General features: G+C 47.3%; 1 protein-coding gene across 1 annotated transcript; it reads right to left on the bottom strand.

Annotated features, from left to right (window-relative positions):
• LOC110257336 (annexin-2 receptor-like) lies at window positions 2,569–3,111 on the bottom strand. The gene has a single exon (XM_021077100.1). The coding sequence runs from the start codon at window positions 3,109–3,111 to the stop codon at window positions 2,569–2,571; it is 543 nt and encodes a 180-aa protein (XP_020932759.1).

Genomic DNA, 13,230 nt, shown 5'->3' with positions numbered 1-13,230 from the left:
CAGATTTCATTTAGCTTAGGGAGGTGATCCTTCAACATAGACATCTGACTTTTCATGTGAGTCGTTAGGTGAGCCATAGTAGAGGGCTCATCTGATGTGAAAATGCAACACGTGGTTTGATTTATAGCGTAAGATCCCCCTGGCAAAGCAGTTTCAAAGGTAAGGGTCGTTGGATTGTTGTACATTGTCTCCCCCACCATAGAACTTGAGAATTGAGGAAACTAATCAAATATAGAAAACAAGCGTAGAAGTATCTGTTGATGGGAAAGATTTTTATAGAGTATTCATTTGACCAATCGCCTTGCCTTGAACGATCATTGTCCTTGTGCCTCTGGCAGTAGACTTAAAGCAAGCATCGCTGCATGCCACGAGTCATTTGATCGCCAGGAAAAGGAGAGTAATACGTGCGACGAAAATAATAACCGTCTAAAAAGCGGAGTGGGAGGAGTTGCCGCGTCCTGAGGGGAGCCAGCGGAACAGGTCGTTTAGAGGATCAGGCTTTCTTTACATCTTGTAACCATATTGCCTTTTGAAAATTATTTTCTGGGTGTAGCTCACCTTCTCCAAGGTGCTGACACAAGTGCAACAAATGGTGTGAGCAATAGCACAAACACCTCCTTGGTGTGGCCAGTAGAGAATCCAAGGTGATTGCACTCTCCAGTGCTACCTGAGCTAAGGAATTTAGAGATGTCTGTCATGCTGCAATGTGTTTTGCAGTTTCTTCGGCCATTTGCCCGCGGTTGGCTGACGGATTTCCGAGTGTATCCCTGTTTATGTATACTCCTGCACCAGGAGCCGAGATCCCCAAAGATTTTGCCATCAGGTGTCTCGGTATCCTGCTGGATTGGACCTCTTTACTCTGTGATGGGGAGAGGAAGAAGGCCCGCTTGTCTCTTAGTAAATGGACAGTGGGGCCACATACCATCCCAACAAGCATAAAACTGCCAGGCATTAAGACATGTGCATGCCCACCTTTGGGAAGGTGAGTCCCTTCCAATTCCCCACATGAAGACCAAACCTAGGGAGCGTAAGGGATTCCTCCCAGAGGATCTCATTGCTCTCATTGATAGCTTCATCAGTTGGGAGTTTTGCTGGCACAGTATTAAACTATAGGTCACCTCTTTTACAGGCTTTCCAAAAGCCATCTGTATGATGTCTGATGTGGCGGAGTTGCTGGCACACATGACTTGCATCTTTCCCTTATTTGTTAACCAGTAGGGGACACAACGAGGGGGTCCTAGGGTAAGGACCCAGGATAGGGTCCGCATGTCTGGTGTCTAAGGACCCAGGACCGTGTTAGACCAGAGATGGACCTAGTAATACATTGGAGAACTTGAACCTGAAATGGTGGGCCAGAAGGAGGTCCCTGTAACTAAGTGGGAACCTTAGGGATATCGGAAAAGTCAGTGATGGGAAGTACCAGGGGTCTAAATCAGCTTGGTGTTGACCTGGAACTTTGGTGATACACTCAACAATCAGTTAAACTGCCCCTGGTAGTAATTCTTTCTGATAACTTCCCTCAGGCGTTTCTTTCCATCTTGACCACTGGGCCAAAAGCATAGCTAGAAAGGAAGCAATGACTTTCACCTTTGATAGACAGACACCTGGTACATTAACAGAGTTTGAGCTAGTACCATGCATCTTACAGGCCAGGTCCAGACTCTTGGGCTAGCTGTCTACCACTGCTCTCTTGTCTTCTTCTCAACCTCTGGTGCCTGTGTTAGTCAGTTGAAGCCAGGTGTCCGAAACTAGACTTGTGGTCCTTTTGAGAGAGGAGGCCTTTTTGAGCTGAGAAATGTGACCCCAAGAGCTTACTGCTTGTTGGTAATACCTGATTTGATCTCTTCCAACGTGGCTGTGAAGAATGCTTTATTTGGTGTCTTTTCCAGTGGACAAAACCTCAGGTTGTAACCCATGGTTCCGAAGGTCTTCCTCTGGGAGGAATCAGTTTTCTTTAAGTGCTTGGATGGGTCCCTGACAATAATGTAAACTACTTATTGCCTTTGAGAATCCCTGCTTCATACACAGCTTCGGCTACATGCATGGGCTGCCCAGGCATTATTTCAAAAGGGAGTTATTGATGTTTATCAAAAGTGATACCCCTCCTAAGGTTGAGGAGTACCAAGAGAAGAGCTTTTGGCCCCCGCAGAGGGACCGGAAGGGGAAAGGGCCAGTGCCAGGGAGCAGGAGCTTTTCTCCAGGGAAGTGGAATTCCCAGGGCTGCTTTTTGCTGAATTTCTAGCACCCAGCACATGTGACCCAGGTTGACCCTGGCTTTGCCAGATCCCTGGCCACCCCGCTGTGCCCAGGAGATCAAGACACTGAGGGTCCCAACTGGCACTGGCCATCTGATCCCTGTCCCCAGATCCCTCCCCCAAATCCAAAGCAGGAACACAGGGAAAGAGAGAGTTGTTGGGATTTCGTGTCATTTATTAGGTGAGGGACAGAAAAATCCACAAAGGTCTAATGAAGACGAACTGTTACATGCTTGGGAAACCGGAGAGGTGTCTTTGTAATAACATCAGTCCTAGGAGATCTTCCGATGAAGGGATGAAGGGTCTCCAGGACCTAAAGGCAGTGGGCGAGGCAGCCCAGGGGGTTTGCCAGCCACTTCAGGGAGATCCGCCGCCACCAGCGTTGCGACGTCGGGTGGTGCCTTCCCAGGCCAAGAGGAGGGCGATGCTCCTCTGGTCGGGTCCCCGCGGTCAGAGGTCTCGGCTTCCAGCTGCTGGGCCCTGGGCGCCAGAAGACTCGCCCAGGGAAGCGCTGGGGGCGGGCGGCGGCCGCTTCTCCCCGGGGCGCCTGTGGCTGGCGGCGGGTCCCGGGCGTCGTGGGCGTGTGCGGGGCCAGCGGCTCGGCGCTCGGCCTGCAGGCGCTCTGAGCTCGGGGTCCGTGCTTCGGGCAGAATGGGCGCAGCAGCCCGCAGGGGGTCGAGAGGAGTTCCCGACTGACGTCCTGGTCGTCCCAGGAGAGCTGGCCCAGACTAGGATACAGAGGGAGCCGCCAGCCTCCGGGGTCCCCCGAGCTCAAGATTTGCAGCGCCTCTGGTTCCTGGGAGTCCTCGGCGGAATCCCAGGGCTCGCGCACGCAGCGGGGAACCGTCTGCTCCATGGCTTTGCGCAGAGAGAGGAGGAAATGTTTAAGGGGTCCTTACCTGGCGAATTTATACTTTGCCTGGCCCTTGGGGATCCAATCAGAGGGTGTGAGGGTGGGCGGTGCCATTTTCTCAGGTTGCAAATAGCTTTAGGAAGCGGGGACGTGAGGAGGTTCTGGGCAAATCCAATCTTCTTGGGTGGAGTTGGCTGAAGGTGAATCAGTTTTGCCGCCTTGATAGGGTTAATTGTTGTTGTTGTTGTTTGCCTGTTTGATTGATTTTTTAGGAGTTGATGAATTTTATTCCGTTTATAGGTGTTTGTTTTAGAACTATATATATATCGTGCGTGTTTGTTTTAGAAGGGTAGGTACAGAGGCTCCGACAAGACAAGCTATTTGGAAGGTTACCCTTTTGTGAAAAGTTTCCTAAGTGCCTGACACTTTCTGTGTGTGTGTTTGTTTCTGCGTTGTCTTTTTAGGGCCGCACCCGCGGCATATGGAGGTTCCCAGGCTAGGGGTCGAATCGGAGCTGTAGCCGCTGGCCCACATCACAGCCACAGCAACACTGGATCTGAGCTGCCTCAGACCTACTGCACCACAGTTCATGGCAACGCTGGATCCTTAACCCACGGAGGGAGGACAGGGATTGAACCTGCATCCTCATGGATACCAGTTGGATTCGTTTCTACTGCACCACAACGGGAACTCCCAAGCACATTTCTCTTCACTTTTCACTTTATTTTATTTATGTATTTATGTATTTATTTAGGTATTTATTTATTTTTGTCTTTTTAGGCCCGCACCCGTTGCACATGGAGCTTCCCAGGCTAGGGGTCAAATCAGAACTGTAGCCTCTGGCCTATGCCACAGACACAGCAACACCAGATCAGAGCCACATCTGTGACATACAGCACAGCTCACAGCAATGCTGGATCTTGACTCTGAGTGAAGCCATTAAGTGAACCAGCTTCCTCCTGGATGCTTGTCAGATTCATATCCACTGAGCCACACGTTTCTATTTAAACTGCCATTTCTGGCTTGTAGAAGTGGAATTCTGGGTCAAGAGAATTCACACTGAAACATTTCATGCATAGGGCCATATTATTGCCTTTCCAAAGATCCTTTCGAATTCATTCCCAAGCTGTGCTGGGGAGTTACTACTCTAGCAACATGAAAACAAATGAAGAGTTTAATACAGGTCACCAAGTTAGTCAAAGTTCTATCTCCTTGTTCCCCTTTGATTGCTTTGATGTTATGGAGCCCTGACCTGGGCCCCAGCTCCCCTTTCAGCCACAGAAGCCCACCTCCACACCCCCCCCCCAAATACCGCTTGTAACCCTGACTCCACCCACTCAAATCAATTGCACAGGCAGAGAATAAGGAAACTGGTTTTAATCACATTGGAATTGACAGAGAAGCATGACAGTTCTGAATCCAGCTGCAAGAAAGTTCCTTAAGAGAGTATGGATTCCTGAAGAGAGATTTGCTCCTTGGAAAACCTGTCAGGAATCCAGGAGAGGAAGGACCTATGAGGCGTGTTCTGCACCCCAGAGACCTGGAGGCTCTTCCCCCAGCAAGGGAGCAAGGCGGGCCTAGGGGAGCAGTCCAGCCAGGCAAACGAGGGTCACCGCTGAGTTGACTTAGGCTCCAGCCCAGGACGTGGGTCGAAGGCGAAGTGTGGGCCGGGTGGCAGGCTGTGGTCCTTGCCTTGCCAAGTTCCCCTGGGTTTTCTGCAGCTTGGTTGGGGTGTGGGGTGGCTGTCGGCCTGGGTTCCTGGAGGCGATCTGGCTGCGTGTCTAATCTGCCTGGGCTGCTGCTGGCATCTCCTGGCTGTTCAGGCCCAGCAGTGCCTTGAGGTCTGTGGCTTCGGCCTCTTCTTGAGGGGACTGCTGCTCCATCCCGGATTAGGAGTAGCCACTGGCTCTCGGACGCGTGGGTCTCGGCAGCGTTTTGGGCAGACCTCCACTGGAGGATGGTCCGTGTGTCTGGCGCAAGCGTGTTGCAGCCTCCCACAGGCACAGTAGAGCGGGTCCTCGCAGAACTGGGGGCGCTGGCAGGAGGGGCGGCTCAGCGCAGGGAAGTTATCCAGAGCCCAGGCCCAGGCCTGTTCTCGGTTCAGGCCCGGGGCATGTGGGGCTCTGGATGTGCCCATCTCCAGGGAGGCTCTTCCAGGGTGGGTGCGTGGCCTTCCATGGCTTCAGCCTCCTCACCAGGCAGAGACCAGGAGCCTTTCTAAGCCAAGAGGTGAAAGATTCAGCCTGGTTCTGAGAGCGCCTTTTATACTGTCTGTCTGCTGTGGGGGTGGGAGAGCTGCTTGTGCTGGTAGGTGGGGACAGAGTCTCATTTGCCTTGCAAATTGCCTCGGAGGCTCATGGGATTGAGGAGAAAACTACCTCTTTCTGGGAGGAGCTCTGGACATTGGGACTGGTTTTGGTGATTGAGTTAAAGGAGGGGGATGGGAGGAGAGGAAGGTCCCTGGGGAGAGAAGCCCTGTGCTAGTCTGTCATTTCCATTGGCTGGGGCGCCGAGAGGTGGGGGAAGAAGGCTTCTACTCACCAGGAAAGGCTGACAATTTACACTCCATAAGTCGAATAATTTAGCAGAACAGAGAAGACTGATTGATTTTAGAGCTGAGACTCCCCAGTGATTCATCCTTGCCAGAATACGAAGCTACCCTGGGGAGGAACTGGATTGAAATTCCAGGTCTTCATGCCAGCACATCAGGAAGGGAAACAAATAAAAGAGTGAATAGGTAGGGGTGGGGGAAAGGAGAGTCCCATGCCTACTTAGAATTGTAATATTTCTATTTTTTTCTACACTAGATGAACTGAATCAGAGAGAAACTTCACATATCCTATGCTTTTCCTACCTAATGGGCAAATGCATTGAGAGTGCCATATTTTCATTGGTTTTTTCCTTTTTTCTTTCTTTTTTTTTTGTTATTTGCAGAACTCATATCCTTTTCAATGTATTTACCTGCATTCTATTATTGGAATAGAATAATTCTTCTATTGCAATTCTTCCCATTAGAAACTATTTTATTTTTCATGTGTGTTTTACATCAGCCAGATTTGTAATATTCTTCTGTGTCCATATTTCTTCAATTGCTGTAATGTTCTCAGGTTATATATCTAATTTAGCTTATTTTTAATTCATTTGTATGTTTCTAAGATTGTCAACAGTACATTTCATCTGTTGCTTCCAATGTTGGCATATTAACCTCTGGTGAGCCCCTGACACATTGCACCTGCCTACTATCCCACAGCAGACTCTCACATCGCCAGTTATCCACCTTCACCACATACAATACAACCCAGATTTAAAGGCTGACTTTGCTTGAGACCTCGCAATAGAAGTCCATGCTAGTCTGACCTAAGGGTCACTAAGGAGGAAAAGATTTTCCTTCTCATTCTCCAGCCCAATTATTGGAAACAACTCATCAAACAGCAGGGCACATGCAGTAGTGTTCACAGAGGAAATGAAGATGTCACGTAGGCTATCAAATGTCCTGGAGTGTCACTTTCAAGAGAAGGGTTTTTTTTTTGTCTTTTTGCCTTTTCTAGGGCCGCTCCCACGGCATGTGGAGGTTCCCAGGCTAGGGGTCTAATGCGAGCTGTAGCCACCCGCTTAAGCCAGAGCCACAGCAATGTGGGATCCGAGCCACGTCTGAGACCTACACAACAGCTCATGGCAATGCTGGATCCTTAACCCACTGAGCAAGGCCAGGGATCGAACCCTCAACCTCATGGTTCCTAGCTGGATTCATTAACCACTGTGCCACGATGGGAACTCCTCAAGAGGAGGTTTTAAGCACAATGACTGAGTCTTTCTGGCACTCTCTCTCTGGCTCTTTTCTCCTTGCTTTGCCAAAGAAGGAAACTTTGTAGCTACTTGCCCCCTAGAGGCCCACTTGGCAAGGAACACAGGGTTAGCTCCCAGGCTCTGTCAGTAAGGAACTTAAACTTCATCTGAAACATGTAAAATGTACTTACACGATTTTATTGAAAGCAAAATACCATTCATACTGCCTAAATTAAAAAAAAAAGTTTATTAAATGAGGTTCATGTTCCTAAAAATTAAAAAATGCAGAAATGAAAACAAGGGCCTGTTTCTTTCATTTTTCTTTACAAATTCAAAAGATACTGTGCATTGATTTCACCAATGATCTTCACATTGCAGGGTAATACACAGTTCCTAAACTGCAAATGGGACTGTATTCAGTACATTGATACAGTAAAATAAAGACATAATTAAATTTATAACGCACATATTCTTAAAAAACAAAACTACAAATGACACACAGCACACACACACCAAGGACAAGTCCTCCACTCTCCCCTAAATATCCACCAGTTCAGCATGCTTAAAACCAAAACTAAGAACTGGGAATAGTGTAGCGATAGAAAATTTGAAATAAAGAATTTAAAATTCCAACAGGAATGTATCCAGTGGCTAAATGACATTAAGACATTTCATTCTGTGGAATGAAAAAAGCTAGCTACATAAGGGTATGTATGTTATTATTCCATTTCTGTGTCACATATTTTCATATAACTGGAAATTTGACAGGTTCACAGTAGCTTCTCAGAAACACTGGGAGTCAAAATGTACTGGGATTCATCTAGTTTGGGGGAATTCTAAAGTGCTTTCCCTTGGAGCTCCCATGCGGCACAAGGGAAATGAATCCGACTAGGAACCATGAGGTTCCGGGTTTGATCCCTGGCCTCGCATGCACAGTGGGTTGAGGAGCCGCCATTACCGTGACTGTGCTGTAGTTTGCAGATGTGGCTCAGATCTGGAGTGGCTGTGGTGTAGACCAGAAGTTGTTGCTCTGATTGGACCCCTAGCCTGGGAACCTCCATATGCCAGAGGTGCGGCCCTAAAAAAGGCAAAAAAAAAAAAAAAAAAAAAAAAGTGCTTTCCATTACTGAGCCTGATACAGTGATTACCAGCTTGCAAGCCCCTGTCCTCAAGAGAGAGCTCGCTTTCACCCCCAGGAAGGGGTGAATACCCTGGTTCAAATCCCTTTCCAGTGGGAAGTCTGGCACCTTGGAAAAGACACTCAGCAGATGACAACTAGCACAACTCTCACACCCACTCTGTCATGCTCCCTCTGGGATCAGAGGGCTCTCAGTCAATCCACTCAGGGCAGGGTGGCTGGATTCCTGGGCCACTAGTTCAAGGTCATTATCCTTTTGGCTACCACTCCAGCCATCTCGCAGCAGGTCAGCTTGCCTGGTCGCTGGCAGGCATTGGCAAAGGAGTTACAGAGAATCCGAAGGGAAGGGAATCTTGCTGGGATCTGGTTAGAGCCTGAGGGAGCCAGAACAGCTGGGCCTGAGGAATCCGGAACTTCTGGGTGAGTTCGGGGAGGGTGAGGAGAACGCGGTGGAGGCTGCGGCAGAGCTGCGTGCAGATGCCAAGAGGGCCCCTCAGGTGGACTCGGGGCCAAAAAGGGCCAGAGCCCCAGAGCAGCGGCGCTTGCCCGGAGAGTGGCGTCCTCTGGGCTGCGGGCGGCCTGTCTGCTGTCGTTGGAGGCCCACTTGGAGTCTGGGAGTCGGAGGAGAGGCCGCGCTTGAACCCAAGCCCCACCCCCGTGTGCGCCGGAGACCAAAGCGTCCCTCCTGCGCCCAGCAAAGCCCAGAGACTGGGGGTCCCGCCGCCCGTACGCCTCGTCTTCCAACCCAGGCCTCACGGAAGGAATGACGGACTGCGACATCTCGTTTCTCGTCATCTTTATCGAGTAGGCAAAGGAAAATTATCTGAGGACTCCGAAGACAAAGGATTTCAGTCGTGGTAAAGCAAACGCAGAGCTGTTGCTGCGTTTCTCCGCGGAGCTGAGGGGCTCAGAGCAGATCTCTGGGCTCCTGGCAGCCCCGGGTCTTTTGGGCCACTGCGCTGCCACCTGCTGTGGGAGGAGCGGTGTCCGTAGGGGTGGTGGCAGGAGCCAGACGACCCTCTGAGGGGTTCCCGCGGTAAGCGTTCTGGGCCGCACTTGGTTCCAGAAGTGGTGCCACCCGCTCAGGGAGGCTTGGGTGAGAAGGTGGCGGCTGGCTCTGCCGGGGGCGCCTCTGCGTCCGGGTGGGTCTCAGGGGTCAGGTCTGGGGCAGGTGGTTCTGCGTCCCACAGCGAGGTGCTTAGTCCTCTAGCAAAGAGTTCATTTCACCAAGAGTTCAGCGCAGGAGCCCGCAGGGCCTGGAAAGCATTTCCCAGTTGAAGTCTGGGCAACACCGGAAGAGCTCGCAAGGGCCGGGCAGAAAGGGAGCTACCTGGGCGCAGAGCCCGCGGAGCTCAGGGCTGGCGGTTTCTGGGAACCCCTGCGCCTCGCCTGCAGGATCCCACGCCCCAAGCTCACAGCCAAGCAAGGGCTGCGCCATCGCATCGGTTTGACTCCAGGAGATACAGGGTCTCTTGGATACGGAAGACCCCAGTCCGCAGATTTTTAATGCTTTTCTGGTTTCTCGGCTGTCTTATTAGGAGGAAGTTGGGTGGTGATATTATTTCTACTAGATTATTGCATCAGAAGATCTGATAATATTAACACAAATCCAATCACGGTTGAAATAGTTTAAACTCTTCATGATAGATTGTATTAAGGATGGAAATGAAAAGTTCTAGCACACCTGTGGGGGGAAAAAAAAGACTGTGGGGACAACTCGGTTGTAGAAATCCTCTTATCATACTGCTAATGTTGGAACAGAGCATAAATATCCAAGCAGAGGCATGCTTGCAGGGAGAGGGAGGGATATGGCGGAAGAGAGAGAAGAATGCCAAAGGTGATTTTTTTTAATTGAAGTATAGTTGTTTTACAGTAGTGTGTTAATTTCAGGTGTACAGCAAATTGATTCATACATATATATATCTCAAATTCTTTTTAGATCTTTATATGTTTTCAGATTTCTTTTTTCTTTTTTTCCCTTTATAAGGGAATGCTTGCAGCCCTGAGTTCAGCAGACTCTGCCTTTGTACCCTACCCTGTGTGAGCTTCTTGCCTGTGACATTTTTCTGAACATTGTCTTAATTCCTTTGAATTGAGCTATTTACCAGGAGAATACAACACTAGGAAAGTGAAAGTTCAAGTTAAGAATTGAGTCACCACCCTTGCCCCTCCTTCACACTGAAAATCCACTTTTGAACCCCAAATCAAAGTGCAGGTTATATCAGAGCTGAGATGGAAACCTGGGTCTCCATGGAGGATTGTTTGGAGAGGAGATTCAGACCAAGGTAATTGACCAATTCTCCAGTCTTGACATGGGCTCTCAACTTCCCATTTTAGTCCTTTATTTTTTTTTTCTTTTTCTTTTTCTTCCATATGCTACAGCTGCCAGCCTACACCACAGCTTGCAGAAACACCAGACCCTTAACCCATTTGCAGTAGCATGGATGGACCTAGAGAATATCATACTATGTGAAGTAAGTCAGATGGAGAAAGATGACTATCATATGATATCACTTATATGTGGAATCTAAAAAAAAAAAGATACAAATTAGTTTAAAAAATAGAAACAAACTCACAGAAAACCCCTCCCAAATTATGGTTACCAAAGGGAAAAGGGGAACAGATAAATTAGGAGTACGGAATTAACAGATATGCACTACCATATATAAAACATATAAACAACAAGGGCCTACTGTACAGCACAGGGAACCATATTCAAAATCTTGTAATAACCTATAATTGGAAAGAATCTGAAAAATATAACTGAATCACTGTGCTGTACACCTGAAACTAACACAATATTTTAGGTCAACTATACGTCAATTGAAAACAGTAGTCTGGATTCCAATTCCTGTTTCATACTTTGCTAAATATATGTAATTATCATTTAACCTTCCTAAGCTGCAGTTTTTAAAAAAATCTGAAGGGATTAAATACCACTAATTTCAAAAAAATAGCTTTAATGATTAATAAAATTGTATAGGTAAGATGACAACTTCTGACAGTATAATTAATAGTCTTTGTAAAGGTATTATTACTGTTACGTGATCAATACTGTATGATAAAAGGATAATCCCAATGAAGAATAAATGAAAACATGGCTTTAAAAAATATCCCTACTATAAGTAGATTTCCATATTCTTCTATGGATCCACAGTAAAATTGCAATGTGTATAGCCATCCTCCGCTCATGCTCATCTTCTGTGACCAAAATGTACTCTCCAGTGTTATTAACTTTGCATAATCATTAATTTAACAAGCCTTTAGAGCCTGCCTTTTGACAGGTGTTATGAAAAGAGCTACACATACAAAGACAACCCATTTCTCCTCTCCTGCAGGAAGCAGGTGCAGAATTCTGCAGCCCTAGGGCTCCTAGTGAAAGGGGTTTTCCCACTTGGAGAACCTCTCAGAGCAGGCAGGAAGGTGGGCGGAGTCGTGAGCCTGGGAAACAGTGATCCCAGGGTGTCTGTGTGTGTGTGTGGGGGGGGGCATGTCTTTTCTGTACCTTTCATTTTCTGCACATTTAAAAAGCTTTATGAATTATATCATCCACATTTGGTCAGTAATTATATAACAAGTGTTCTTATTGGGGTGCCCGTTGTGGCTCAGTAGTGACAAACCCAACTAGTATCCATGAGGACTTGGGTTCGATCCCTGGCCTAGCTCAGCAGATTAAGGATCTGGCATTGCCAAGAGCTGTGATGTAGATCGAAGATGTGTTTGGGACCCTGCGTTGCTATGCTGTGGCATAAGCTGGCAGCTGTAGCTCCTATTTGACCACTAGCCTGGGAACTCCATATGCGGCCCTAAAAAAAAAAAAAAAAAAAGAAAAAAAAGAAAGAAAGAAAAGAAAAAGATTCCTTCTTACTGATTTTATACACCGCGTGGGAAAGTTTTTTTTTTTTCCAATGATATTTTACTCCACACCCCCAAAGTAAATCATTTCACTGATTTTTTTTTTTTTGATTGAGATGTTAAGCAGGAGAGCAAGAAACTCAGTTAAATGGGGGAAATGCAACTCCTTAACACTCACCTTTTGCCTTCCATGTTCTGCTCTGACATGCACTTGAAAGTATTAACTTGCATTTCAAATCTGTTTGTTTAAAATAAGGCTAGTGACACAATTGCACAGCATTTTTAGGTGATGATAAAAAACAAAAGACATTTGGAATTCCCTTCGTGGCACAGCGGAAACGAATCTGACTAGGATCCATGAGGACTCAGGTTTGATCTTTGGCCTTGCTCAGTGGGTTAAAGATCCAGCCTTACCACGAGCTGTGGTGTATGTCACAGAGGCTTGGATCCCTCGTTGCTGTGGCTGTGCTGTAGGCCAGCAGCTGCAGCTCCGTATGCCTCAGGTGTGGCCCTAAGAAAAAGACAAAAAACAAAAACAAAAACAAAACCAAAAACCAAAAACAAAAACAAAAGACATTCACATCAAAAATTAGCAAGCAGGAGTTCGCAGTGGTTAATGAATCCGACTAGGAACCATGAGGTTGTGGGTTTGATCTCTGGCCTTGCTCAGTGAGTTAAGGATCTGCGTTGCTGTGAGCTGTGGTGTAGGTTACAGACGCGGCTTGGATCCCATGTTGCTGTGGCTCTGGTGTAGGCCAGTGGCTACAGCTCCAATTAGGCCCCTAGGCTGGGAACCTCCATATGTAGTGGAAGTGGCCCTAGAAAAGACAAAAAAAAAAAAAAAAGAGCAAGCAGCTAGCAACCATTAAAGGAAAAAATCTTAAACCCAGCAGAAGAATGGGGAACTTAAAGAGGGAAGATCTTAACTGTTTTCAACACACACACAACTATGTGAGATGATGGCTGTGTTCACTTGATTATGTATACATAACACAGTATATTAAATCATTATGTTGTACATCTCAGAAATAAATTAAAAAAGAAGAATGGAAGCATAGGAAGAAGTGTGAACCAGAGAGACAATCTTCCTCCACATGAAAAAGTTTCCTTCCTGTTCTATCTCCTTCTATCACCCAATCACTTCTGACAACACAAACACAGTGCACACACAGCCGTGTCGGAATAACAATTCCAACACCAATAATATGACAACCCAGATCCTTGTAATTTGGGGCAATTTTTAAAAATCTAGGTCTATCCCACTAGAGAGTAATTGTAAAATTACTGCCTCTTAAAGTCACTTGAAGTAGTTCCTCTTTGTGTGGTTATGATACCAACTTGTC

The sequence above is a fragment of the Sus scrofa genome, chromosome 16, assembly GCF_000003025.6.
Source record: "Sus scrofa isolate TJ Tabasco breed Duroc chromosome 16, Sscrofa11.1, whole genome shotgun sequence".
Lineage (NCBI taxonomy): Eukaryota > Metazoa > Chordata > Mammalia > Artiodactyla > Suidae > Sus > Sus scrofa.
The sequence above is the reverse complement of the archived record's forward strand: the minus strand, read 5'-3'. Positions and strand labels throughout refer to the sequence as shown.